The following is a 26,630-nucleotide window of genomic DNA, read 5'->3' as shown; positions in this document are numbered from 1 at the left end:
CTGGGGAGGACCGGTGATACAGCAAAACCAATACCAGAAACGAGGATTAGATGGAATGGATTTAGCCTCTGCACTCCGGTATTAGGTGGATGTTTTTTTGCATTTGCATCACCGTTTCTCTAATGAAAAGGCTCCTTTGTTTACTTTGCTTAATCTGGGTAAATAAGTAGTTTGAACGACTCACTACACCCTCAGCATAGCTAGCCGGTGATGGAAACTGGCAGCTAACAACTAGCTGACGATACTCCTCTGTCAAGCTAGTATTTGATTGAACCTCCTAACGGGGGGTATCGCTAGTCAAACTTGTGTACTCTGCAACTCGAAAGAGTGAAACACACGGGCTGTTCGTTCACTGCTAACAAAGGCTCCAGCGGACGTTAACCGGCGAAGTACAACTGGCATCAGCTGACGTTAGCGGCTAGCTGTTGAACAAGCGGCCACTAGCTTTGCTAGCTGTCACAAGAAAACTCTGAATCCTGTGCGCGAGGCTGTGGATATTGGCACGGGTTTGCCCAAGTTTTGAGGCCAACCGCCCTACTTTCTGACTTGCCTTATATTTTTCAGTTGGGTTGTATGTTTATTGTAGTTTTTGCAAGACGGCGCCGTTAACGAGCCACAGTCTACATTCTGTCAGAGAGCAACTACCGCCCGGCGGATCCCCTCGAAATGCATCATCATCCGGACCCTGCAGGAGACTCTGGCAGTGGTAGAAAGATGGCGCATCCGAATGCCACACATAGAAAGGGCAGCAACCCAAACAGCGGGACCAGTTCGTCGCTGTCAACACCGGCGAGCGCTCTGGTCAGCAACAGCCACGTTTCGGCCGATGATTATCATGGCTCCCTGTTGATTCAACCTCCTGCTGGTTCTTCCTCCCCGGGTCCCCATCCTCCTCCTCACAGCCTTAGCCTGCATCCCCAGCCCCAGACCACTCAGTCGACTGGAGCACAGATGATGAAGAAGAAGAGCGGATTTCAGATCACAAGTGTGACTCCAGCGCAGGTGTCGGTTAGTACGAATAATAGTATTGCAGAGGACACTGAAAGTTACGACGACTTGGATGAGTCCCACACAGAGGATCTGTCCTCTTCTGAAATCTTGGATGCGTCCCTTTCTCGAGCGAATGATGCTGTTGGCGCGGAGAGGAGCTCTTCAGAGGAGACGCTGAACAACTTTCATGAGGCAGAGACCCCTGGAGCTGTCTCCCCAAACCAGCCTTCACACCCCCACGCTCTGAGCCAGGCACAGCACACCGGGACTATGGTGAACGGGACTGTACACTCTCATCACCCCAACCACGCTCAGAGCTACCCCGTGTCATCTAGCATCACTCCATCTACACACGCTTCCAGAGCTTTACCTAGTTTTACCCAGAAGATGCCTTCTAGCGTGGAGGGTCCTCAAGAGAATGTTTCCCATGCTGCCCCTCCAAGTATTGCTTCTCAGTCTGTGGGGATTGTGGCCTCAGGATCTGTCCCTGGAATGCACAGCTCTTCAGCAGGCACCACACTTAGCATAGTTAATCCCCAGACCAGCAGTGTGAATAATGTGAATGCTTTGAGCTCTGCCAGTGTGCCTGTGAGAGGGGGAATCAACACAAGTGCTAGCAGTAGCGGCGGTGGCTTCCCTCTGAATGTGCTTAACAGCAGTGAAGCTGGAGGCGCTGCTATTCCAGCTGGAGGTAACCATATGTCCAGCGCTAATCTCAGTGTGATCCAGCAGCACCAAAACATCAACCCAAACATCACCATGGCTACTACCACCACTGCTGCTGCTGCTGCTGTGAGTGCCTCTGGCGGCATGGGGGTTCCCAGCGGGACACAGGGAAGAGTTGGATCAGCTGCACTGCAGCCTGTGAACTCCTCTGCTACAGCTGTGGCCTCAGCTCCTGTTTCATCCGCTCCTGCCATGCCTGCTCCTACTCCAACTCCAGTTTCAGCGCCCACAGTGGCTATTACAGGCTCTCGCTTCAGGGTGGTGAAGCTGGACTCTAGCTCTGAGCCCTTCAAGAAGGGGAGATGGACGTGCACTGAGTTCTATGACAAGGAGGTGCCACCCTCTGCGACCTTTACCTCAGCCCCAGATGCTGGCTCTCTCAGCACACGTCATTTTGTGTCTGAGAGCTTTGTTGGAGCCTTGGAGAGGGAAAGCACGAGTGGTGGTACTGCAAATACATTGAGCCATTACAATGAGAACACTGGAAGTGGAGAGGCTGGAGGGCCCCCGGTACTTCAGCATGCCCAGGATTTTGCCTCTCCTCCTCAGGGCTATCGAGGGATGCTGCCCAGTGGCTTAAACATGGGAGTACCTCAAACCCAACCTCATGAGATCGCCCATTCACAAGTGAAGACTACTGTAGCCCCCTCAGCTTCCACAAATATTCATCAGCCTGCACCCATGCCAGGGCTCCAGACCACCGTTGGCTTGCCTGCACCTACTGCCCAGCAGCAGCTCACCTATGCCCAGGCAGTTGCCAACCAAACCCCAGGCTCTTCACAGGGCCTGCTGGGTGTTCAGCAGCAGAAGATAGGCTTTCCCACCCTTCCACAACAATCAGCTGCTACTTCATCTGCACCCCCAGTGTCAGTGAGGGCTCCTGAGTACACCCAGCCCCAGCAAGGGGTCCCCCAGGCAGCTGCTTCTCCCCCTCTTTCCAACCAAACTGGCTCAGTGCCCTCTGGGCCAGCAAATGGATCTAGTCAGATGATTGGCGGTCCCCAGCAGTCCCAAGGACTCCAACACATACAGCCCACCTCTGTTCAGTCCACCTCTTCCAGCATACCCTCTCACATTGGTGTAGCAGCTCTTGGCCGGCCACCTCAGAACCATCCAGGCCATCTTGATTGTCAGAAGCCGCAGACCCTCCCCACGCAAATTCAAAATCCAGGCCTGAGCAGCCAGCTGCCCACTGCGGTCCATCAAAGCCAAGCGCCTGCACACAGTGGGCCACCTCCTAACCCCCAGGGGGATCATCATGCCCAGCCCCAAGTCCACAATGCTGGTAGTAGTGGTCGAATGCCCTCCCAGGGCGTTTCTCATAGTCAGCCTTCTTCTGTCAGCTTGACCCAGGAGCACAGCAGTGCCCAGGCCATGTCTCATGCAGCCCAAGCTAGTGCCCTTTACGCCAGTCTCCCTAACTTCACCACCACACAACTGCAGGATGCCCAGCGGTTGCTCCTTCAGCATCAGTCTGCTTTGTTGGGACTACCCAAGCTGTCTGCTGACGCCGCTTCTATTGGCCACGGTCAAGAAACTGAGGGGGGTACCACCATCGCTAGTGCCTTAACTGCACCGGCTGGTCTCAAGGCGGCTGACGGAGAGGAGGACAGGTAAGAAATTAGATCAATAATCTGTTTACTTTTCTTGTCCATCTGTATTTATTTTACTCCTCCCAGCAAAGAAGACAAAAATCATATCCTGCTTGTGGAAATAAGCAATTTGAGTTCAGTGTTTGTAAGGCTGTAAGGGAATAAATGAGTATAGATTAGGATCTGAGAGTGACCTGAACTGGTCACTTTTTATAATGTAGCAGTGATTCAATATGATTGCAGTTCAATTTTAATGTCTTATGGGGCTCAACTTTGCTGTTTTTAAATTTTTTTTTATAGCAAATTTTTCTGCAAACTTTTGAAGAAGCATTAAACCAAACTTATGTAGGCGCAGATGCAGCTGAAAACAATCATTGTACTGTGTTTTGAGTCAAGCTGCACTTTAGCCAGAATGATCAGTGCTGGCTCCAGCTTTGAGGGAACTCTCAAAAATGAGGTTTTGGGATACAAAAAGTAAAAAAGGTAAACAATGTCTCTTTTGTCTTTACAATTTTTTTTTGCTCACATAACCTGTTCCTCTTTGTTTGTAACAGAGTAAAAACATTTTTGGTATGTCCTGTCAGTAAGTTTAAGAAGGCTTTTTGAGGTTAAACAGGAATTTTAATCACTCTGAAGCTGGAAGAAATTGCTAACGACTCCTAACAATCATAAGCCCTTTCTCTTGGCATGATCCAGATTGTTAACCCTGTCAGCTTTAGGGTGTTTGCATACTTGAACTAAATAAAAGAAACTTGCAGGGAGAAACTTTCAATGTAGAATTGGTTTCTAATGGGCTTTGTTTGTTTTTCTTTGTGCTTAAGTTAGAAGGATAAGGAAAGGTGGCTTCAGTTATCACAGGATGTTTAACTATAAAGAATGTGTGGTGTGGCAGGGATTATTCTCTTTGATCTGCAGCATTTGTAACAAATGGAAAGATCATCTCTTTGTATCCTGCTCAAAATTTTATTGGATCTAATTCATTTGCTTTAAGTGCATAATAGGAGCAGAAAGTCTTTCAAAAAATATCTTAAATTCAACTTCAGCTTGTGAATGCTTCTGAAGAAGGCTGGTGATTTTTTGATTGCAAACTTCAGTTGTGACTTTGTTGGTCTATGATATTTTTGGATCAGTTTCGGCTTCAGGACAACATATTTTAGCACAACCAGAAAAGTTAAGTTTGTTTTAAAAATTCACTTCTGTTTTGTTACTTGTCAGCTTCCAGAGCTTTCAAGATTTTTTGATATTTAATATCCTGTTGTGTAGAGATTTTTCAGTGGAGCTTGTTGTAGTAGACAGTTTTTATCTGTTCAAAACATAATATTACAGCCTTAAGTGACAGAATAATAAATTATAATTGGAATCATGATTTTTACATTATCTTTTTTTAGTCTAGATATTATTTGTTGGAGCATTAGTAATTGCAATAATCGTTTTCTGGGTATGAGATCTTATGTGAAGATACTTTTTATAGCAGTGTTCCTCCACCCCCCCAGGACGTGGACAGGTATGGTTCTGTTGGACCATTGGTACTGGGCTGCACGACCTACTTTTTTCCCCCCATTTCATTTATAATCTGATTCTAAAGGACGTTTTGGTTTGGAAAACTATTGGATTCTCTCCACCAAATCTGACTCATGCTTGACGCGTTAAGTTGCTTAGTCATGTTTTGAAAATACATTTGCTACTTTCTTAAAGTGGGTGTATCAACCACTAAATTAAAACCCAAGCTAGCAAAATTAACAAAAACAAACATATTTGAAAAGTTTCTTTTTGCAGATGAGAACCAGTGAGGAATCAGCAGAAGAGCTTTTCACTTCAAAGATAACAGAAAGCAGCATTTAACAGATAAAAGCAAGAGTCTTTACTTCAAATATAGATTTATTGCAACAGTTGTTCCCACACATCTTAATATTAATGCAAAGTATTCAGCATCTGGCTGTCTACTGTTACAAGGATGCTGCTAAGTTGCTCAGTGTATTCATGTTTATGATTATTATTATTTTCTTTTTTTTAAAAATACAAGTTTTAGTGACTTGAGAAAAACTCAAAAGTCGGACGAGGCTGAAGTTGGCGTCTGTTTTTTTTTTTTTTTGTTTACAGTTGAGCGCTACATTTTACATGTTAAATGCTGCTGTATTAAATTTAATATGCAAATAAAGTTTAAACCAGCTGCAGATATCTTTTTACAGAGGATTAGGATAAACTCTACCCTCAAAACAAAAGTGGAAAACGGGAAGCGAAAAATATTTGACACCAATATGGGGCTTTATTAACATCAACTCTTAGTTTCTTGGGCATCAATGTCTGTCAGTGACATACAGTGATTAAAATGTGCACTGCAGACCTGTTCCCATCACAAATGATCTTTTCTTCATACCCTATATTCAAAAGTGAATTGCATTTGCAGTGCATAGATGACTAAAACTGTCCTTGCATCACAACATCTACCGGTAGTTGATGGCAGCTTGGCAGTAAGTCTGATTATAGTTGTGGTAAATGTGTAGTTCTCTTTTTAATGACATTCGCCTGAAGCAGCCTAAAAAGAGTGGAGTTAAGAAAGGGAAATGTGTGCGTCGTTGAGTTGACAAGCAAAGTAGCATGTAACATGTTAACAAACTAAATGCCCTTTTGTGATTGGGAAAACTTAACACTCCACATCGAAACATTATCCCTTCCTCTGAATTGAGCAGAAGGCCTCCTCTCTTAGCTTTCATACACAGCACCAAACATCATGCTATCTGTTGGTGTTTACTGATTCAATATGCTGCAAATGAGACTTGCTTAGACATGGCTATTAATAAAGAACGGCGTTTCAAAAAACAATTAGTGTTGCAAAATATTGCTGTATTTTTGTTAAAATATAATTTTGACATTTTCATTGAGAATGAGAAAAGTTTCAATGTTTTCTGTATTCGTTTAATATTTTATCCAGTTTAAATAACTGAAACTAAGATGAGAGTTTAGAAAGTTTTTCTGAAATATCATAAAGCAAGCATCAGCTTTTTTGTAGAACACTTTAATCACTTGCTGATGTCTTGCATTATTAGTAGAAGTGAGGAAAATGACAAAAATATTAAGTCCAATTTTTTAAGTAATATGATTTATTCATTCTTTTATTCATTCATCTTCAACCGTTTATTCCCTTTCAGGGTCACGGGGCTGCCGGAGCAAAGATAAGTGTCTTTGAACTTATCTTTGTTGAAAAACAAAGCAAAAATAAACTAACAGTAAATTGTGAAATTGTGTTGATCTATTCTAGTATATATAGTTCTATATGTACAATTTATTAAAAATAAAAAAAACACAATTCAAGAATTGCAAATTGTGTGAATTTCACTTAATTTAAGGAGTTCATTTTATAACAAATCATTTTTCAGTTAAATTTTTATATAAGATAAAATGCCTTTGTTTTTATGTCTTAATAATAAATATGCAATAGTAGATGGTGTTTAAACTAAGACTCTCTTTTCTCTGGTAAAATATGTTGAGCGGATGGCTTTATATGTACAGCTTTAATGTTCTGACTGCAGATGTACCTGCAAACTACTGACATGCGTAGCCTGGACAGATCATCTCTGATGTCATCCATTGGCTTTTGCACAGCCAGAATGAAACTCGTTGACTGGAATTTACTCTGCCTTGCTCAACAACATTCCAAAAAATTGGGCGGGACAAAATACATTTTCAAACTTTGTCAGGGCCACCCACCTGGCTTGCTTTAGACCAGTTCATAAGGCTCAGCATTGGTGGAGTTGGTTAAAAATGAGCCTTCTCTTTCATTTTCTGGAATATACATTTTACAATGATGGAGAAAGAAGAAATGATTCACTGTTTTCATTTTTTTAATTGGGAGGGGGGCTTCTGTTAAATTGGAGGGTACCCGCCATCTCTCCTTTCATAGACAGAACCATTGTTGGAGTGAACCGTGTCTAAGTGTGTCAGCATGTCAGCGCAGGGGAAATGTGAACTGGCAGTGTGATAGTTATCTCTGGCAGTTCTGAATGTGATGTTCCCTCTGGCAGTGCACAGCACTGATGTGACCCACGTCTCTCTGCTCTTTGTGTAGAGATCAGTGAAATCCCCAGAATTCACAGCGGAAATCACCCGAGCTGACCCAGGCCAACTTGGACGGGTCTAGCAACTTGGTTTGGATTGCAGGGGTGCATTTGAAAGATGAGACGCAACTGCAGTTTTACTCCTGCTTTACTTGGATTTTAAATGTTGTCTGTAGGTTTGTGAGACCATACGTTTATGCCAATATTTCAAAGTTGAACAAGCATCACTATTTTTGAGAAGTTTTATTTCAATGAAAAGATGAGAAACCTCTGCATGTCGCGACAAAAAAAACAACCATTGTGATTTTTGTTTTTTGGATCAAACCTGATCTCTTAAATGCCCTCAGGAACTCTCCTCTTGTCTGTAGCAGACCAGGGAGAAATGACTTCAAAACTGGACTTTAATGCAATTTATTCATACATAAAGAATGTTTATTTCTTGCACTGAAACACCTCACTGGTCTTTAGGGAAAAACCAAAGTGTTTTGAACGAAAGGTTCCAACAGTGTGCTAACAGGCAGGCACGACCGGTTTAAGTAAACAACAATTGTTAGTTGTTATGCTGCTGACACCTCCCCCCATTTTTTACCAGAGAAGACCAGAACACAGCTGAGCAGGAACATGCCGTGAATAGGAGATGGACAGAGATGGAGTGGGGGAGAGAATTTGCTCAATTTTGATCATCTTCCGTCTAGCAGTGACTGCAGGAGAGACAGAAAATCCAAGCATAGTACTTTGTTTCTGACGGTGGTATTTGTACTAGGCTACTGCCCTCAGGATCAGTCTATTTATGCTGCTTCTTTGTTTTCCTGTTTGTGAGCTCTGTGAGGCTGCATCATTGATTTTGGTTTTTGTTTTTTCCCTCTTGGCTTTGTCCAGCTCTTTCTTGCTTATTTTTGCATCAATAAATAGGACTGTTTCACTTACAAGTATTGTGGAAATACTAATGGCCTGTAATGGATCATAATGGATTGTGTTTAGGGTGCCTTTCATCTTTGACCCCCCCCGAAACCATGCATACTAAAGACCCCACATGATTTGCCGTAGAAGACCATCCTTAACCTTTTGAAGCTATGTTCAAATTTAACTCTGCAACAAACGTTAATGAGTAATTTCCAATGAAAAATCTATGTAAATGGATGTTTCGGGCTACCTCATTCAAAACTTTTGTGTTCACACAATGTTGCCATATAAATGGCGGGCAATTAACATCACTCAGTGAGGGCCCTTGGGCAAGACCCTTAACGCTGCTGCCTCCCGAGCGCGGCCTGTCTGCAGCTCACCGCTCCCCCAGGGGATGAGTCAAATGGGGAGAACAAATTTCGCACACCTAGGTGTGTGACAGACAGTGGGGGGTCGGGGCCAACACAGCAATCAGCGCCAGGGGGTAGAGGCACGTTTTTAAGCTGTGCCACATTGTGTAGCACAGCACATGCCAGCACGATTTGGCACACACTGTCACTTTCACGTGTTTCTTCCATCTGCCGATGGTGTCGCCATTTCTCATTTCACCCGTTTTTGTGCGTACGCCTGGGTCAGAGCTTGCGTGGAGGACCGCACATTTTCCCGTCAAGTTTGCTTTTTATAAATCTCAACTATTGCGTAGAGAGTGGCATACGCCTTCTTTTGTGCGTACGCAACGTTTATAAATGAGGCCCCAGCTCTTGTTTGTGTTTTTGCTTAAATTTTGAAAACTGAAATAATTATCTTCCATTATTTGTTCAGTTGTATTTAAATAAATACCAAAAAAACATATGTTTTGCCCCCATTCAAGCACAAATGTTATCTCACTTTTAACCTAAAATTAAGTTGATGAAAATGTAAGCACTTGTACAGCCTCTTTACTTGTTTTGAAATGTCGTGTTTTCAAATGAAGTGGATGGGGACTGACTTGCTTGTGTAACTTACCCCCCTAGCGCTTACCAGGTGAACTGATCTTGCTCCTGATATCAGTTTTCAAACCCTTCTTAAAGAGGAAGTAAAAGTGTTACAGCATGTCCTCTGGTTTCATTTCCTGTAAATAGTTTGTTTATGTTTGCGTTGCAAATGTGTACATCTGTTTGGCTTTGTGGGTGTACAGAAATAGGCTCACGTCGCAGGAAGTTGTTTATAATAATTTATATTATTGTTGTCGGATTTCAGCTCTGGCACACCTGATCTAAGAAGTGGATTGACTCCGATTAGCTAATCATTGATGCATCTTTATTCTTGATAACATAACGCATCCTTTTTGGTTGAGGCACTTAGATGCAAGGCTTTCACAAGTGGCAACATTTTTGCCATGTTTCTCCAGTTTGGGAAAGATAGAATATTTTTTACTTTTTGGCTGAAATTGGACAAGGCAACTTTATAGCACCTTTTGTAAATAGGCATTCAAAGTCTTAATTTGATTTCAAAATTAATCTGAATATGAATTAATCTGTAATTGTGTGATGGGAAATAATTGCTATGGGGAATAGTTTTTCTGAAAAAGTGAATCTTTATCGATATTCCTAATTTGAAAATATTTAGTGTTTTTATGTATTTTCAAATACAAAGTTAGAATTTCTAAAAGTTTAACTTTTCTTTAACTTTTTTTTCTGTATTCAATTGTTGGTCCCCTAAACATGCAGACTATGTGCTGAGTCATAACTAACATTCCTGTGGTCAGGGCGCTGTCCAGTCAGCTCGGAGAATGTCATACATGCACACTCGGTGAATGAATGCATTAAAAAAAGATTTTTTTTTTTTAAAGAATTTCTTTTGGCGCTTTTTTTATGTTGTTTCTATTTGTCAGAAATATTCATAACCTTTCATATACTATTTCATAATTTAGAGTTCTTTTTTAAACAGTGACTCAAAATATTACTCATTTGTTAGCAGGCTCATTTAAATCTTTTTCTGAATTTAAAAGAAAACATTGAAACTTTTATTTTTTGTCTTGCATCACAAGAAGGAACCTGACGGTGCTTTTTGTCTGGTCTGTTGGCAAATCAGTTGTATTTGTCAATAAAGTTCTAAAGATTTAGTCTTGCTACTTGTCTGAGTTTAGCCAACTACTGTCTTTTTAATTAGAATTATTTTTAAATATATTGTTTCCCCTTAGGCTTTGTGAGGGTTAATCCTGTTGTCAGTGCTTTGTGGCTGGATGGAGGGTGGACAATTTACTTTTCATTTACCTCTTTGTAAACTAGCCAGGGCCGCCACTTTACTACTTCTATAAAATATGATCCTCCCAACTCATCATCGCTGCACTGCTAAAGTCAAACTTATTGAACTGCTTTAAAAAATCAAACTTATCAGCTCCCTGTGAAGCTAAATTACTGCTAACTATTATGTAAATACATGATTAGATTATGAAGAAATGAAAAAAAAGTCTACCTTGCTAATGTATTGTGTACATTGTATACAATACAATGTATTGCAAATGGATTTATCAATCATTGATAAATCTGTTTGCCCTTCGTGGCTGGGTAAATTTCTTTACCCTATATAGGGTATAGAAATTATGGAAAGAAATGTACAATGGCTTTGGGAAAGTACAGCTTCAGCAACTGTGTACCTGTGAATGTTTACAAATACCGTATTCATTGTGTAATGAATTTATGGAAGTAATAAATTTATTGTCCTGCTCATGTAGAAACTTGTGGTGCTCAGTCTGTTAGGTTTTACACGTTTCAAGGCTCCTTTTGCTAGGTGATAGTGCAGTGGTGTTTTGTAATTCTTTGTGTTCAAATATGTAGAAAGGATGTGGTCTTCCTGCATGCATGCATTGAAGTGGGTGGACTGGAGTTGGTTTGGTTTTTGAACAGAGCTTTTAGGAGATGAAAGAAGCTGAAGTGTTTGGGCAGAGGTCAGAAAACCGATAAAGGAGGCTGTAAAGATGAGAGTAGAGAAATCAAATCAGGGTTTTTTTCTTACCCTAAGAAAGTTGACCATAAAAGGAAAAGGTTATGATTGTAGTTAAGAAAAGAACATTTTTTTTCATGTTTTTTTTTTGTTTGTGCACAAAACAGTATTAACTTAATGTAAATCCATTCATTTAAACAAATAAGAGTACTAACTTATCCAGTTAGGATTTAGAATAGTTTTTTGTTTGTTTTGGCTATTCAAAGAACAGAATATAGATGAGTTTATCTTTGTATATTGTTATGAGAACACCTAGGAGATACCTTCAGACAAACTAAAGATTTACAAGAGCCAATAGAGGAAAAAAAACTCAATAACGTGATAAAGTTTTATGTTGATGTAAGAAAATAAAGCTAACCTACAGAGAAGAACACACAAATTAAGCTTAATAACCGCTATAAGATACAGTAACACATGACAAACTGTTACATCCTATTAGCTGGAAAAAGCATTTGACTGGAAATAAATGTGACATACCAGTTTTTATTTCAAAAGTGTTCCTTGCTCATGTATTTTAGTCTATTTATAGCGTTATACTGCCCTCTGCTGGTTGGAAAGGTGCTGTTTCACACCCTGCTACTGACAATCAGGGGATTTCTGCATTTACTTAAAAAAATTCCCTCTAGAATTTATTTGAACTTTTGTTGCGCTACAATTAGGCTACAACATCTTTTTTATTCCTTTATTTATTTTAAAACTGCTTTAATGAATGTAAAGAGACCAATTCCAGTGCATCTTTGCAGAGGGTTATAAGCACTGTTTAAATTCAGAGTAAGCTTCTGAAGTAAATATTTGAATACATTTATGGCTGTAATGCATTGAGCCTTTATGTACTGTAATGTATATAAAGATAGAAAAGAAGAGCTCAAGGTTCTGTGGGATTGTGTATGCATGAAAATTCTGCCTCAGAAAAAGGTTTTCTTTAAATCTGCATTTTAGCAATATTGTATTAATTAGCATAAAAAAATCTAAATTAATATTATGCCCTTTTTTAATGTGTGAGGTTTTTGTGTTGATTGTGCAAACATTCTTTTTTTATCTCTGCCACTAGATGGCAGTGTGGATCTAAACGTGACTTGTAGTTCGGGCATAATTCTATAACAAGGCAAAACTAATGTGTGAATTTAAAGATCTTTTAGTCATTAGAAACTTTCAATAATCTATCATGAAAACCGTGTTTGTTTCTGTGTGTGCTCCAATTCAAACACTTAAATTGGGACAGGACCTTTAAAATCCATTCGGTAACTTTTTATGTGTTTGTCTTTCAGAAGTGTAAAGGCCTGAAGAGCTGGGTAGTAATTAATTACATTTACTCATGTATAATTAGTTGCATGACTTTTTGTAAAAATTATACTCAGATCAGTTTTATAACACAACATTGCACTGTTATATAAGTAACCTAATTGTCTTAATCAGGCATTATTGGCTGTAATGGAGTTACATTTTTTTCTCAGCAACATTTGTACCATTTATTCTACATAAGTTCAATATCAGCATAATGTCAGTGTTGGAAGATAATTGGATGAAAAGGTAATTGCCAGCGTTCCATCTGTGAAATAATAGCTGAATTACAAAGATGTGTATTGTTAAATGGTACTTACTCGGTGCAAATACAAGCTAAAGAGCTTCACGGATCTTTGCAGTGGAACTGAGGCATGTTTGTTTTAAATAAAAAAATATTAGAGGAAAATAAAATGCAGTATGCAGACCAAACAACATTTTTTCAGAGGTTTGAAGATCATATCATCAGACACCATCATATATGTGTGAGGATATGCTTTGAAGCACATGTGAACACTGTATGTAGACATTTTCCACTTTATTTCTTCTTATTATTGCTGCCGTTTGTGTTATTTCTGTTATGTGCTGTTTGAACTGGGAAGATGTGTGTTCTTTAGCTGTTAATCCTGCTGAAGCTAGATTTCACTTCGCATTATTCTAACCTACTGGTCCTCAAAGATTGTGTAATGTGTGTGTGTTCGTGTGTGAAAGATGTAGGGATTTTTCAAATGTAACTCCAAAGTTTTTTAATGCTGAATTGATTATATTTTTATTCCATATATCACTGTTCAATTTAACATTTTTTTTCTTTTATAACACATTTTCTTTCAAAATCCTTTTTTTTTTTTTGAAATGGCAGTTTAAACATAATTTGTGATTTATTTTACTTATTGTAAACTAATTTAACGTGTAGGAGTGAGCTGTTATGTTGTTACTCAGTGGTGTTTTGCAGCTTTTCCTGGTTGACAGTCTCTATATTTTTGTTGTGTTGGAGTCTGTTGTTGGGACTGTTCAATGAGTGTTGTGCAAAAGAATGCACACTGTCGTACACACACTTCCATCGTCTAGACATAATGTATCATCATATCTGAAACATGTTTAGCCTAAAAAATATATTACTTTTAAAAGATCTATATTCATTTTTAAATTAAAGAATTCCTTTGAAATGTATTATTCATTCAGCTGTTTGCTGTTCTGTTTGTTTTTTGACTGTAGATGACTGCAGGTGCTTGTTTAATTGGTGTTTACATGGTTACAAACTTTTGACAATTGAGAGACCGCGGGCCTTGTGAGTGTGTATGTTTGTGCGCACCGTGTCCAAAACATTTAAGGCAGTTTATTCCAGTGCTCACTCATGGTCACCTTTTTGATGTTGAAGGAAAACCACAATAGTCACCTAATAATGTTAAAACTGAGAAAAGTAATGGGAAATATAAATGTACGAGAAAAGCCCAAATGGAAATTAGTCATTGTTTTTTAATTGGTTCTCCAGTAGGATAATAAACAAAACAATGAAACTGTGCTGTTAAAAGTAATGGGTAACATAATATTTTGCTACATAACATTTTTAGGGAACCACTGCAACCAAAAGATTTCTTTAACCTTTCAACACCGAAGATGTTGTCGGTGACACCTAAATAACTCTTTGACATACCGTCAATCTTTCAGCTTTTGCGCAATCTGCGTGAATCCTCTGAACCCACCCCTAATGTATAAAGTATTGCATATCGGCGCAAAGCGGCTTTTCTGCGTGACAGAATACGCCCTTCGGTTGATTGCATAAGCACTTCACTACTGTAAAGTCTTGCATTTCATCGTAATGCTGTTTTTTTTTTCTGCTTCAGAATCCACTGGAATTATGTAAATTGAGTAAAGTGTTGAAGAAATAAGATGGTCAATTCAATTCAATTTTATTTGTATAGCCCAAAATCACAACAACAGTCGTCTCGATGGGCTTCGAAGTAAAACATGAACTTAAAAGGATCACGAATACAAAGAGTTCAATAGGAAAATACTAAAATGAACTAACAAACTGACTATGCAGTACTGGCATCCCCGCCCTTAGACCCCCCTTCGGTCAAAAGAACATTAGAGCTAAAGCTCCAGTGTAGCGAGGTTAACAGACTTCTAACGCTGTTTCAGTGGCAAATATTTACACAAATCTGTGTATACAGTATGGGTGTGACGATAACCGCATCACCGCACTTTTTTTTTATTTTTTACGTTGTTTTTTTTTTGCATATAGTGTTTGTTTGGAACTATAGTAAACACATTAAAAACATTCATCTTTGCTGATAATTTACTTTTTCTGCTAGTCCTGTGTTCAGACTTCAAGGGTTTCTGGGGGAAACCTTTTATTACTGTTCTCCTTCACTCCCTGTGCCGCGCCTCTCACTCCCTCTACGCTGCACGCGCTCCCTCTACTTACACACACACACACACACACACACACGCAGTTTCAGCAGCACATGCACATCCTCATTCTACAACAGAAGTTTCCGTATCGCGAGGAAATACCACAAATTCACTGCGTTCCAATTATTCATTTCCATTGTATTCATTTCCATTACAAGCTGTGTGCGTTCTTGAGTGCGCGACATGGCTGCCCGCCGGAGGATTTTGTGTTTTGGCGCGGGGGGGGGGTGTATTACGGTTCTCCTTCACTCTGTAACACAAACGTGTTTTGTTTGGGAACTATTTTGTGCAGCGCAAAGTTACGTGTCTGTATAAACAAAGGCGGAGCCTCCTGGCCCGCGTTCTTCATGGGTGTCAGGCTTCATGGCTACCGGAAAGGTGACAAAGTGTCTGCAGTCTGTTTATTACTGGGCAATATATAATATTCTGAGAAGATGTCTGTACCAGAGAGCACAGGTGAAACCTCGCTTGCAGCTAGAGAGCGGTACGCCGTAGAAGAATCAACACGCACCCCCAACACTCCTGTGTGTGCTCGTTTCTTCTACACACGCAGCGCACTGACACACACAGTCATTCTACAACACATATAGTTAGTTCATTAGTTAGAGGGGTAGTAGTTAGTTGTTACTGTTATTTGTTAATAAAGAATACTACGTTGTAATTGTATTAATTTGCGACGCGGCTGCCGTAAATGTATGTATATTGGTTCAGAAGAAAAACTTTACCTATTTACTTAAGTTTATTAAAATTAGATATGATTCTCTTTTTGCTGCTTCAGTTTTTGGTCCTGTTATGTGAGGGTTTGTCTCAGAGATTTTCTTTCACCGTCATCCTTTTGTCCGTGACTGTGAGACGCAGAGTACTAATGCTGAGTTTATGAAACTGGGTCATTCTAGTTTTTTTTTAGTCTCTAATAGACGGTCACTTCATCTTTCCTAGTATTTTACAAGCTGCTTTCAGTGTGGAAGCTAAAATGCCCTCTCACTCCTCTTCGTCCCCTTCACCCACCGCTCAGCCAATTTTTCCGTAGTCAGGGTTGTGTCTATAGGGGAAAGCCCTACCAGGACTTACTGGTAAAGTCCATGTGTGCTTTACACTGTCCATCTACAGCTCAGCCCCACGCTTTTACAACCATCTGTTCAATGGGCCTCGTTGTTTCATTGCCCAGACATTTCAGGCCCCTTGTCACGTTCTTTTTCCTGCTTCTTATGTCTTAAATAAAAAGATTAAATGACATGCTACTCAGTGTGAGCTAAATAAACATATCCAGAATCGAATCTTTGTTGTATTAAAACCATATTATTCTTGGATGGAGCTTCACTTCATCTGTCTGACTGAAAACAAGACAGAGGTGTTTGTTTTTGGGAAGACTGACCTGCGAACAGGTTGCTGTAGTGCTGGTGGCCCCCTGGACTTTTCAGATGCTCCTTTCATTAGCAATACTGGGCTAAACCTCGACGAGCATTAAAAATTTGACAAACAGGTCAGTGCTGTAGTCCAGTCTAGTTTTGATCACTTTTAGAATCATTTTTAAGATTTTATTTTTAGTTTTTAAATGTTTGAATGGTCTGGCACCTCAGTATCTTTCTGAGCTTTTCCATCTTTATCATCCACATCGAGTCCTAAGATCTGAAGATCAAATGCTTTTAATGGTTTTCAGGACTCGGCTTGTGACTCGGGGAGACTGAGCCTTTTCAGTCGCAGCTCCTAAACTCTGGAATATTCTCCCCTATTCCCTGAGGTCTGCCAGAACCATCAGTGATTTTAAAACACTTTTAAAAACTCTTCTTTTTACTCTGGCTTTTAACTGCAGTGAGCAGATCTAGTTTTTAGTAATCTTATTCACATTTGATTTTATGTTCGACACTTTGGTTGCCTTTGCTTTTAAAAGTGCTCTACAAATAATACATTGATAGATTGATTCTTGTCTATGACCAAATGCGTTGCTCAGTGGCTCTGGTTGGCAATGATTGATCAAACTAATTGTAATTCCAGTTTTTGTAGCAGCTTCCTACTATTTCTATTCATTTTGGGAAGGTATGTTTGGTTGACTGCATGTGCAACAGTTGTTGCTTTTGAAAAACCACTTTTAGGTGTGTCTGCATACTTCCGTAAGTTAACTCCTTTTTTTTTCTCATGAGTAACAGTGGATGTTTTTCATGAAAGTGAATGAAGAAAATTATGTTATTGAGCGAACAGATCATCTTGGATTTAAGCTGCTTGAAGCCTGTCTGAAGAAATGAAGTTGAATATGTTGGTTAAATGCTGTATTTCAGCATTACTCTTCACAGAAGTCTTGGGTTTTGTTTAGTTTTTTGCTCACCTCTGGACATCAAGTTTAACACAAGTCAAATTCTTTGGATTGTGTTTGTCCTTTGTTTGTTGTTTCTTGGTCAGCCTTTCCTAAGCCAGGAGAGCCCCAGTGTCAGTGCACGCCTTTTTTCCCCTCTATTAGCAGAAGCAAGCCACCATAAAGCAGCCTGTCAATGAGAAGTGACAAGATAAGACCCTAAAGAGAAGGGCTTCTCGCCTGTCATGCTTAGAGCTAGCTCAGAAACTCACTAGGGTGCAGCAGAAATGATGAGTCATTTTAAAAATCCTAACTAAACTAACTACTGAAAGCATCCCAGCTGCATTTTTGGAAGAACAAAGCACAGAGCACTTTTGACCTGTGAGTAATTATGAAAGCCATTGTAGGATCACAATGCAGACTTACTGGAAAATTGGAACTGGAACTTACTTTAAAATTTGCCTCAATAAATACTGGCCCAGTGGTCACTGACCAAAATTGTTAGAACTTGCAAAATGCTTAATTTAGAATAAATACATTAAAAAAAGATGTATAAAGTGCCACATCTGTATCTGCAGATAGCTAATAGATCAATGTGCTTTGAGGCACAAATTCTGTAAACCAAAACCTGCAGAAATAGGACGATAAAAACATGTATGTTTTTGCTGCTTGACAGCGTTCAAATATTTAACAGTTGGTTTCCTTTCATTTACAGCTGCCCAGTAATGTTCATTGCACTCTGAGGTTATTGATTTCAATACATTAGTTTTGGATTTTAGCATATTTACAATAGAAACCTTCAGCCATTCTCGTTCCGTTATATCAGTTAAGGTCAGTTAAAATATTTTTCATTGTTTTAATATATTTTTATTTACGTATGTAATGTCGATCTTTTCATTTTTCTCCAGCATAAATTATGAATTCAATTAAAACCTCTTCATAACTGCAACATTTTTTAAATTCAAAACCTGAGTCAAAGCAGAGGGAAGATTAGACTGAAGTCTCAATGAAATCCCATCTTGACCTTGTGAATCAGGAAAGCAGATTGAGGATTTTGTCAGTGGAAAGACGTCTAATTTTCTACAAACTGAAAGAAAACTCAAATTGAAATAACCTCTCTACTGCTCCCACACTCGCAGAGAAGATGGTCTCTGCTGAAGCTCTCGTCTTTCTGGCGCTGCATCACCACAGCTTCCAGACGATTGCAGAGTCTAAACTTTGGATGTTTCATTTCACATTCTGATTATTTTTTAGGTCCCTTTGAACTCCTTCTCTCATAAATCCTGCATCTTGACTTATTTTGCGGATAATTCCTGCATCATTTCAAACACTATAGTTCTAAGAGCTATGTTTGCCTCGCTGTAAGCTTAGGAAGAACCTCTTAACTAAGAAGTCGCACTTTTATTTTTCTTCCCCATTTTATTTGAATCTTTTGAAAACATGCAGCTCAGTTCATTTGGCACTCTGCAAGCCCTCGGGCTACAGAGAACTTGTGGAGAGTAAGAGCGGGAAAGTCACTGAACCACAAGCTAATCTCCTTTGATGGTTTATGTAACTCCTAGGATCACATGATCACACTTTAACACCTACCTTCCTATCTGTGTTCATTAAGTCCGTCTCCCGTCAGCCAAGCAAACACAAGTGTTTGGCATAGAGGAAGGGGGCACGGCTGCACGTGTATCAAAAAGCTTGGTCCTTTACAGTGCAGCTTCAGTCGCCATTCCATGCATTAGGAGGAGCCTTATCTGTTCAGTGGACGTAGGCAGCAACAAGGACGGTTGCAAACCCGCAAACAAAGAGCTGTGATAGGCACGGCGGCGTTCCTGCGGAGTGAGTCTACATGTTTCAGCTGAGCCACGCTTCAATGAGACTGCAGACGATACAACTGCAAGGCCATGAAGAGATGGCTATCAAGATTTTGTTCAGGGAACTAGAAAACCATCTTAAGAGGTAACACCAGAGAGGAAAGTATTTGATGCTTTGGAAAAAATAAGATTGGCTGGTATTTTTGGATAATCCTGGGTAAAATGTACATTTTCTGCCTTTATTTTTTGTTTTGCTTGTTGATATTCTGACATTTGTTTCAGCAAGTTGCTTGAAATTAATGAATGTATACCTATACCTCATTTTTATTCTCTTGAGACACAGGTGTCAAACTCCAGGCCTCTAGGACCAACATGTGTTTTACAACTAACCTTCTTATTGGCAAAACACACCTGATCCAGGTAATCAGCGTCAAGGTTTCTGGAAAAACAGCCGGATGTTGGCCCTCAAGGTCTGGAGTCCGACACCGTTTCATTTACCGTTCTAAAAATGTTTTCTGAGGGGAAAAAAGAAAAGTCAAAAACAAACCTCTACACCTTTGACAGCCATGTGTGATGGTTTGCTTGGGATGCAAAGAAACATCCCTTTTCTTTAAGAAATATCCCATTTCAGGTCAAACTATAAAGATGCAAATGCTCATGGACTTTGAATGGAAAAGTGGAGCGCCTGCTTCACTCGGCTTACTATAATAAAGGTCATATCTCTGGAGCTGCTTCACTAGGTCACTGGGCTAGTTTTGACTTGCAGCCGTGCCGTCAGCTGGCTGACCTACCTTATCTCTGTCTTTATAGAGAGTTAATAACATGCTGTGTTTAGTATTTAGAGCAAATTGTTTACGTGGCTAATTCATTCAGTAGATAAGACTCAACAGAAGTTAAAGTGCATCAGTCAGACAAGACTATTGAACTACATGAAGGAGAAATTCATGCTACAGACAGTGTCATTTAATAAAACAGCCTTGAGGCTGACTCCACATTGGATGGAAGGATGGAAGTCACTCAAGTGCCAAATCGGCACAATTAAGAGTACCAAAGCAATGGCTAGCTAGATGACGTGGACGACCCGTCTCCTGAACTCGTAATTGCAGTTGACAAAGGAGAAAGCTGCTGCTTATCTAAAGCTCAAACCAAGACACTCCATTTAGCTCCTGCCTCTTTCAAAATCTCCTTAAAGGGGAGGGGGCATTCAGCATTGATTTATCTGTTAAGGGGAAACTTGATAACAGTTTAGTTTAATGCCTTTTGAATTGGCAAGTGAATATACACGTTTTAGGACAAAACCAACTCCCTCCAAAAGTCAGGAAGTTTTATTTTCAGTCTTTTCTGTGATAGATTTGAACAATCTTCTGGAAAGTACAAACAACAAAAAATATGTTTAAACTGGAGACACTGATGTTAAAAATAATCATTAAAGTGTGACGTTTAAGCTTGAGTTTAATGACATTCTCCAGTTTGTGACCTGACTGGCTGCTTGTGTAAATATGTAGAGCTTCCACCAAGACCTCATATGGGTTCCTCAAGAGCTAGTGTGGTTCTAGCGGTTCTAGCTATTTGGGTGCGTTTATATGGCTAAGCAGAGTTCTCGTCATAGACGAAGCCGGAAAAGATAAGAATGGCTTAGAGCTTCTTTTTCTGGTGTTTTGGCCTCTAGGTACAGTAAGTACGAAGCTGTTTTCAAATGGGATTATGGGGAGCAACGGATAAACAAATCAGCTTAACAGTTCACCGTGCAGTGTCACCATAGTTAGTATTATTATGGTAATGATGAGATCTACTCCATTAGAATAGTACTGTCTTTACATACAGGAAAAGTCTGGATTCTGTTTACAGGAACCTGAAAGACTGTGGACATTAGTGTTGTTACACTGCAGAATTTCACATAAAATACACTTATTTTTTTGGTGAAAAGTTGCTTTTTAAAATTTTTTTTTCAAAGTAATTGCAAAATTAATCAGATTTATTTTTTTGTCCTAATGTTTAGCAGCTTTTATACTTGTGACCTGTCTTGCATTTCTTTTCACCTTCTTGCTTCTATTACAAAAATTAAACAACAGTTTTAAGGCCTTTGTTAATTCAAGAAACAAAGTCACCAAGCTACTTCCCTTAACGTAAGACTTCTAGGTCTTAGATTTATTTGCTTACACCTGTTTTCATCCCAAACACTACAAGTCCTAAAATATTTTAGTCTCTCACTAGGGTTTTGTTTCTGTATGCATGGTTAACGGGAACCCCTGAGGCTTTTCTTTGTGTTTCAGTGCAGGTTCCCAGACTTGACACCAGTATCTCATATCTGGGGTCTATTTGTGTTCAAGTTGCATTTTAAAGCAGCTTCCTATGCACTCCCTGTCTAGAAAAAAATAGATGTTTTCAGTTAAATCAGAACTTTTTCAAAGCCTCATAAGACTTGTAAACAGTTTAAACCAGATTTTTTTTAAAACAACATAAAATTCATCTTCAACCTATTCCGGAGGACATTTAAATATGTTAAAGTGCGAATATGACCTGGACTTGCACTTTTCATTCGGGTTCTCCAGTTTTTTGCACTTTGCGGGAGGAGTGGTGCATGTGGGAGTTGATGTGGTTTGTGGGGGTCTGACTGAAAATTTATTGTGGAATTTCTGTGTCCAGGATACTCCCAGTATTGGCGTTTTTTGAAGGCGCTTTTGGGCGTGTAATTGAGTCAGAAAAAAGGAGATAGACTTCTGTAAGAGAAACGCAACAAAAGGGAACATAGTGCTTGTGAACAACTCGCAGCAAACAGTTGCAGAATTCCAAGAATTAAAAAACATAAAACAAGTGAAACATAAAAAAGTTATGCAGACGCAAGAATAAGGTTGGCTGATCTTAAATTGAGTGAATTGGATTTGAAAGATACTTTTTATGAGAAAAATTGAGCATGGGTAATTTAAGCTACTGTTTCACATCTAATTTAGCTTTTTAACTACATCTTCGAAAGTGCATTTTAAAAAGGGAGTCCTACCTATTGAACAATTTGTTTTTAATCTTTAGTCCCACTCCAATCATCTTTTTTATCAATAGTAAAAGCATTCCCAGTGGTCTTTTAATCATTAACTTTGTCAGTGTAACAAAAACCGCGAGCAATATCAGAGCTATCCAGCCGTCCAGTTATAAGCCAGATGCTAGCTCGGACGAAGAAAATGAAGATGTTTGTGTATTTACTTCTCAGCAAGTGGATGCATCAGAATGGAGCGGAGCAGGGAAACTTTGGCCCACCTATTTCATTGCCGCATCACAACTGAGGTTTTTTTCAAACTGCAGGGTTTTATCTACTCCAGATCTATCACAATTTAAATACAGAAATACTCAGAAATGCTGTTTTAATCTTAAATCCTTTTATATATCCCTTCCATCATGAGAAAAGGGCTTCAAGAAGATGTTCAAAACACAATTTTCATTGGAGTGGGTCTTTAAATTTTATTCCTTTTGATTATTGGAGCTGGTCAAGTTTCACAGCAATCTTTTCTAGGATGATTCAATAATTGCTCTCCCTTTTGGCCACTAGGAGGCGATATATATACACGCATGGGAGTAGTAGAAGGAACCTTGATCTCTTTGATTAACAGGCATCTTAGACTTGCATCTTTTTGATATTGTGTCCTTGCTCTCACATTGCCCACGTGAATTTGTTAGTTTGTTGTTGGCAGCGGTGAAAGGGATGGCATATTGTGTCAATGGATTCTGAGTGCACATTGATTTAGGGGGGGGACTTGAGATTGGAACTTTCTTAAGAGCAAATTATTGTGCTTTTTGGGCTAAAAGTAAAAACAATTCCAAATGTTAGATAGTGTGTATGTTCTCGACTGTCGCCCTTTTTCCTTGGGTTCTTCTGCTGAGCTGGTGTATGCAGAGCATGCCAGCTGAGATGCGAAAGGGGGCGTTCCCAAATGGCGTGTCGCTCCGTTTGACCAATCAGAAAGCGACTTCTCCTTGCGCTGCTGAATAAATTATGCGGTGCTCGTAGAAAACCGCAGACCTTTGTGTAGCGTTGAGATGAGCTGACCTTGGCTCGAGTCCGTATCGCTGCGGTCGGTACCCCAGCTTTTACTGGACCTTAGTGCCGAAGAGTGGCGGATGCGCGTCGCAGTGCTCGCTGGTCTCCTGGAAGCGGCCTTGCTCAAGAGCGGTGGAAAATGAACAGCGTGAATTCGCCGTGCTACAGCGTTGCTATGGATCTAGGCGTCTGCCAGCTGAGAAATTTCTCCATATCGTTTTTGTCGTCGCTGCTAAGCGCGGAGAGCTCACACGTCCAGCCCGACAAAAGGTAAAAGAACCACGACACACGGCTTCTCATTAGGACTTGTCCCAACCTGTCCCGGTTCTGTGGCGGTAGCAGCGTTCGGACCATTGTTTTCTCACGGGACATGATGAACGCGGTCCGGGGAAGCCAAACGAGGCATGGCTTTATGCTGGAAAAAGGCAGCTGGTTTAATAGAAATTTCCAGATGCTTCGCGTAAAGGCCCACATTCTTGTGCAGGGAGAGACCGTGCGCGTCTCCCATCTTTCCCCACTGCAGCAAACTGTGATGTTTGACTCCTCTTTTCTTCTTTTACAGCTCGTCCGGAGCCAGTGTCGTGGCAATAGACAACAAAATTGAACAAGCAATGGTGAGTCGTCATCCATTACATGTCTTAATGCTGTAATGATGTCAACTATAGCTGTGCGTGTCTGGTGGTTTTGTAAAACCAGAAGAGAGACATCATCCATCCATGTGAACCTCTGAACTGGGGGGCTGCTATCATGTGTCCCATTTTTGTTAATGTTAAATTTTCTAGCGAATAATAAGCTAACATTTTTGAAAACATAGGAGCTACTAGTGAATAAAAATAATAAATTATCTTGTAGTTTTCATGTTAATATGACAACATCACGTTTTTATCAAGGTAACTTCCTAAACAAGATTCGTCTCCGACAGCCACAGCGGGGCTTTTATTTGATATTTCCTGTCAATATTTTTATATACAGGAAATTTATGTATATATTTATATACTACATATATTTTATTACACTGTAATACAAACTATAACTGAAATAAAATCTACTTTACAGGCTTTTCAGGTTTGTATCTTGTTTCACTTTCTCCGTTGTTAGGTCTGTTGCTAGGCAAAGCTGAAGGCTCTTGCGCATGGTTAAAAATATCTCCAGATTTGATTGGCTGACAGACACACAGATGTGGGCGGTCTTAGTGACGTTGCAGCTTGGAATATATTCTCATCACTTTTTCTTTGATAATTCTCCGACAAACTTATCAAGTTTTATTTAAAATAAAAGTTTTTTTTTCTTGATATTTGTTTTATTGCATAGCATTCATTCAGTAAAAAATGTATAAAAACAAAACTTTTAGGAAAATCGTTGGTCAAGTATACACTTGCCTTTGAATGCATCTCCTAGAAAAAAAAACATATCACAAATGATTTCTTTTTCTAGTATAATTTAAACACTGCAGTTATTTTGGTGATAATAGAACTAGGTCCATTAACCTGAAATATTTCTTTTTAATTATGCAAACTTCTTTCTATTTCTTCTTTTAGCATATCAAAGTTTAAGTTCTTAAAAATTGTCATTTTGGTTTCGCTGATAGTGGTTTATTGCATTAATTGTGAAAGATAAAAAACAAAATTTCAATTATATTTTTAAAAAAGTGTGAATGTTTTTCAAGATCTGTTTGTTTTATGTGGAACCCTGTTGTTGTTGTTGTTGTTAAAATCTACTCCGGGGAAAATTGTTGTTTACCGTGTTTTTGTAGCATACTAAAATTCAATTCTTGAGTATTTCTTTATACAAATCGTGGGGAATCAGGAGCATGCGTGTTAAATGCTGAAATGCTGTTGGGGGGGGGGGGGGGGGTGTCTGCATCTACAACAGTGGGTCAGAAGCTCCTGCTCCGCTCCAACTGTAATGCCTCCACTTACAGAAAAATGGATCAGTGTACGACTCTGTTTTGCTCATCTGTACAGCTGGAAAGCTCTGAAATTGCCCGCTATCTTTGTTGCACCCGTAATGTTAGGTTGAAGTTCTGAGAGGTTATAAACTAGCGGGAGAGAGCGTTTTGACCCACAACTCAGGAGAGTTTCTGATGAGCTACTGCTGCTCTCCAGAAACTATGTCATAGAAAACCACACAGGTTTTATTTATTTTGGTTAAAAACAGCTAAAGCTCTTGGAACAGACCAAAATACATTATTGTGAGACATAATTGTGATGCAGAGGATTCAGAAAAACCTTGTATGTCAATCTCTGCAGGACCTGGTGAAGAGTCACCTGATGTATGCTGTGCGTGAAGAGGTGGAGGTCTTAAAGGAGCAAATCAAGGAGCTGCTTGAGCGGAACTCTCAACTGGAGCAAGAAAACACACTGCTGAAGACGCTGGCCAGCCCAGAGCAGATGGCTCAGTTCCAAGCCCAGGTTCAGACTGGCTCTCCACCCGCTGCTCCAACAGCAGCCTCAGCAGGAACCCCAAACACCGCAACCCTCACCCAGCCTGCCTCCCACAGCTCCGGCCCCTCTGCGTAGCCCGGCGAGCGGAGATGGATTGCCTGCCTTGTCCCGTTTGAGCTCTGCTTCAGCTGCAGAGCCAAACTTTGCCTTCTACAGCAGGAGGTTACGCTGTCGAAACCAAGAATTTGCACATATTTATCTCTGATGGGTGAAGCCCTTGGGACAGAACTCCACGGCACAGTGGAGAAGAGACAATCTCTAGAATGCTACGAGGATTTGTTATCAGAGGGAACTGAATCATCAAACGTTTGCCAAAAAAAACCCTTGGTCAAAAAGAATGTCTTACCAAGAAAATCATAACAGCTCGTCATTGACAACAACACACCGCAGATAAAAATAAAATAAAATCACTGTGTCTGGATTTTAAGTGATATACTGACGATGGAGCAGTAGGAAGTGGAGGATTGTTCTGGGTATCGCCTGTTATCCTGAATTATGTAAACTTAAGCCTCTCTTTTTTAAGGCTAGATCCTAACTTATGAGAGAGACTGGTTGAATAAATAACAAATGAAGAATGAGCATTTATTGTAACATCAAAGCCCCCATCTGGAATGGGGTGGGTTGGTGGGGAGGTTAATTTTTTTTGAGGGACGGGATGGGGGGGGGGGGGGGGGGTTGAATAACACTTGGCAGCATTGATGATGTTACTTAACCTGAGGGTTGGTGGGATAAACAAAATGTTTCTTATGGAGATGATGAAATGAATCTATTTTCAGTATTTCACTTTCAAGCTGCTGGTTTTTGCCCTCTTCAGAGCTCATCGTTGCTGTTTTTTCGACCCTGCAGTGGCACGACATTGAAACCTTTATTTAAAAGGGTTGGAAAAAATGGGCTAAGCTGCAGTTATTTGTGTTTTTTCTTTTTTTGGTTTGAGTATTTTTTTGTTTTGTTTTTTAATCCCTGAAATATGATGGGCAGAAGATGTACATTTCTGTATAGTTAACTACGATGTAAAATAGTGAGGAGATGGAGAAGAGGGAAAAAAAGATGCTATCTAGGTTACACAGATGGATGCAGATGTGCAAGTGAGACGGCGATGTCGCCTGGTTTCTGT

At 39.9% G+C, this 26,630-nt stretch overlaps 1 protein-coding gene across 3 annotated transcripts; it reads left to right on the top strand.

Moving 5' to 3' along the window:
• The first annotated feature begins 91 nt into the window (after positions 1-91).
• LOC101164106 (TSC22 domain family protein 1) lies at positions 92-26,097 on the top strand. 3 transcript variants are annotated; one of them, XM_004081686.4, is made up of 3 exons: positions 92-3,329; positions 23,635-23,686; positions 25,322-26,097. In XM_004081686.4, the coding sequence occupies exons 1-3, from the start codon at positions 667-669 to the stop codon at positions 25,589-25,591; spliced, it is 2,985 nt and encodes a 994-aa protein (XP_004081734.2). In that variant the 5' UTR covers positions 92-666; the 3' UTR covers positions 25,592-26,097. The 3 variants fall into 3 exon arrangements, with proteins under 3 accessions (XP_004081734.2, XP_020568553.1, XP_020568552.1); XM_020712894.2 differs by lacking the exon at positions 92-3,329 and adding an exon at positions 18,843-19,187; XM_020712893.2 differs by lacking the exon at positions 92-3,329 and adding an exon at positions 22,497-23,342.
• Positions 26,098-26,630: the final 533 nt, after the last annotated feature.

The sequence above is a fragment of the Oryzias latipes genome, chromosome 21 (assembly GCF_002234675.1).
Source record: "Oryzias latipes chromosome 21, ASM223467v1".
Taxonomy (NCBI): Eukaryota; Metazoa; Chordata; class Actinopteri; order Beloniformes; family Adrianichthyidae; genus Oryzias; species Oryzias latipes.
Note: the sequence above shows the minus strand (reverse complement) of the source record. Positions and strands in the feature narration are given on the sequence as shown.

What these genes read in the sequence shown, in the direction of transcription:
- LOC101164106 (XM_004081686.4), top strand. Translation starts at nt 667, where the DNA reads ATGCATCATCATCCGGACCCTGCAGGAGACTCTGGCAGTGGTAGAAAG. An exon ending in GCTGACGGAGAGGAGGACAG is followed by an intron (nt 3,330 to 23,634) that starts GTAAGAAATTAG and finishes CTTCTTTTACAG; the next exon opens with CTCGTCCGGAGCCAGTGTCG. An exon ending in ACAAAATTGAACAAGCAATG is followed by an intron (nt 23,687 to 25,321) that starts GTGAGTCGTCAT and finishes CAATCTCTGCAG; the next exon opens with GACCTGGTGAAGAGTCACCT.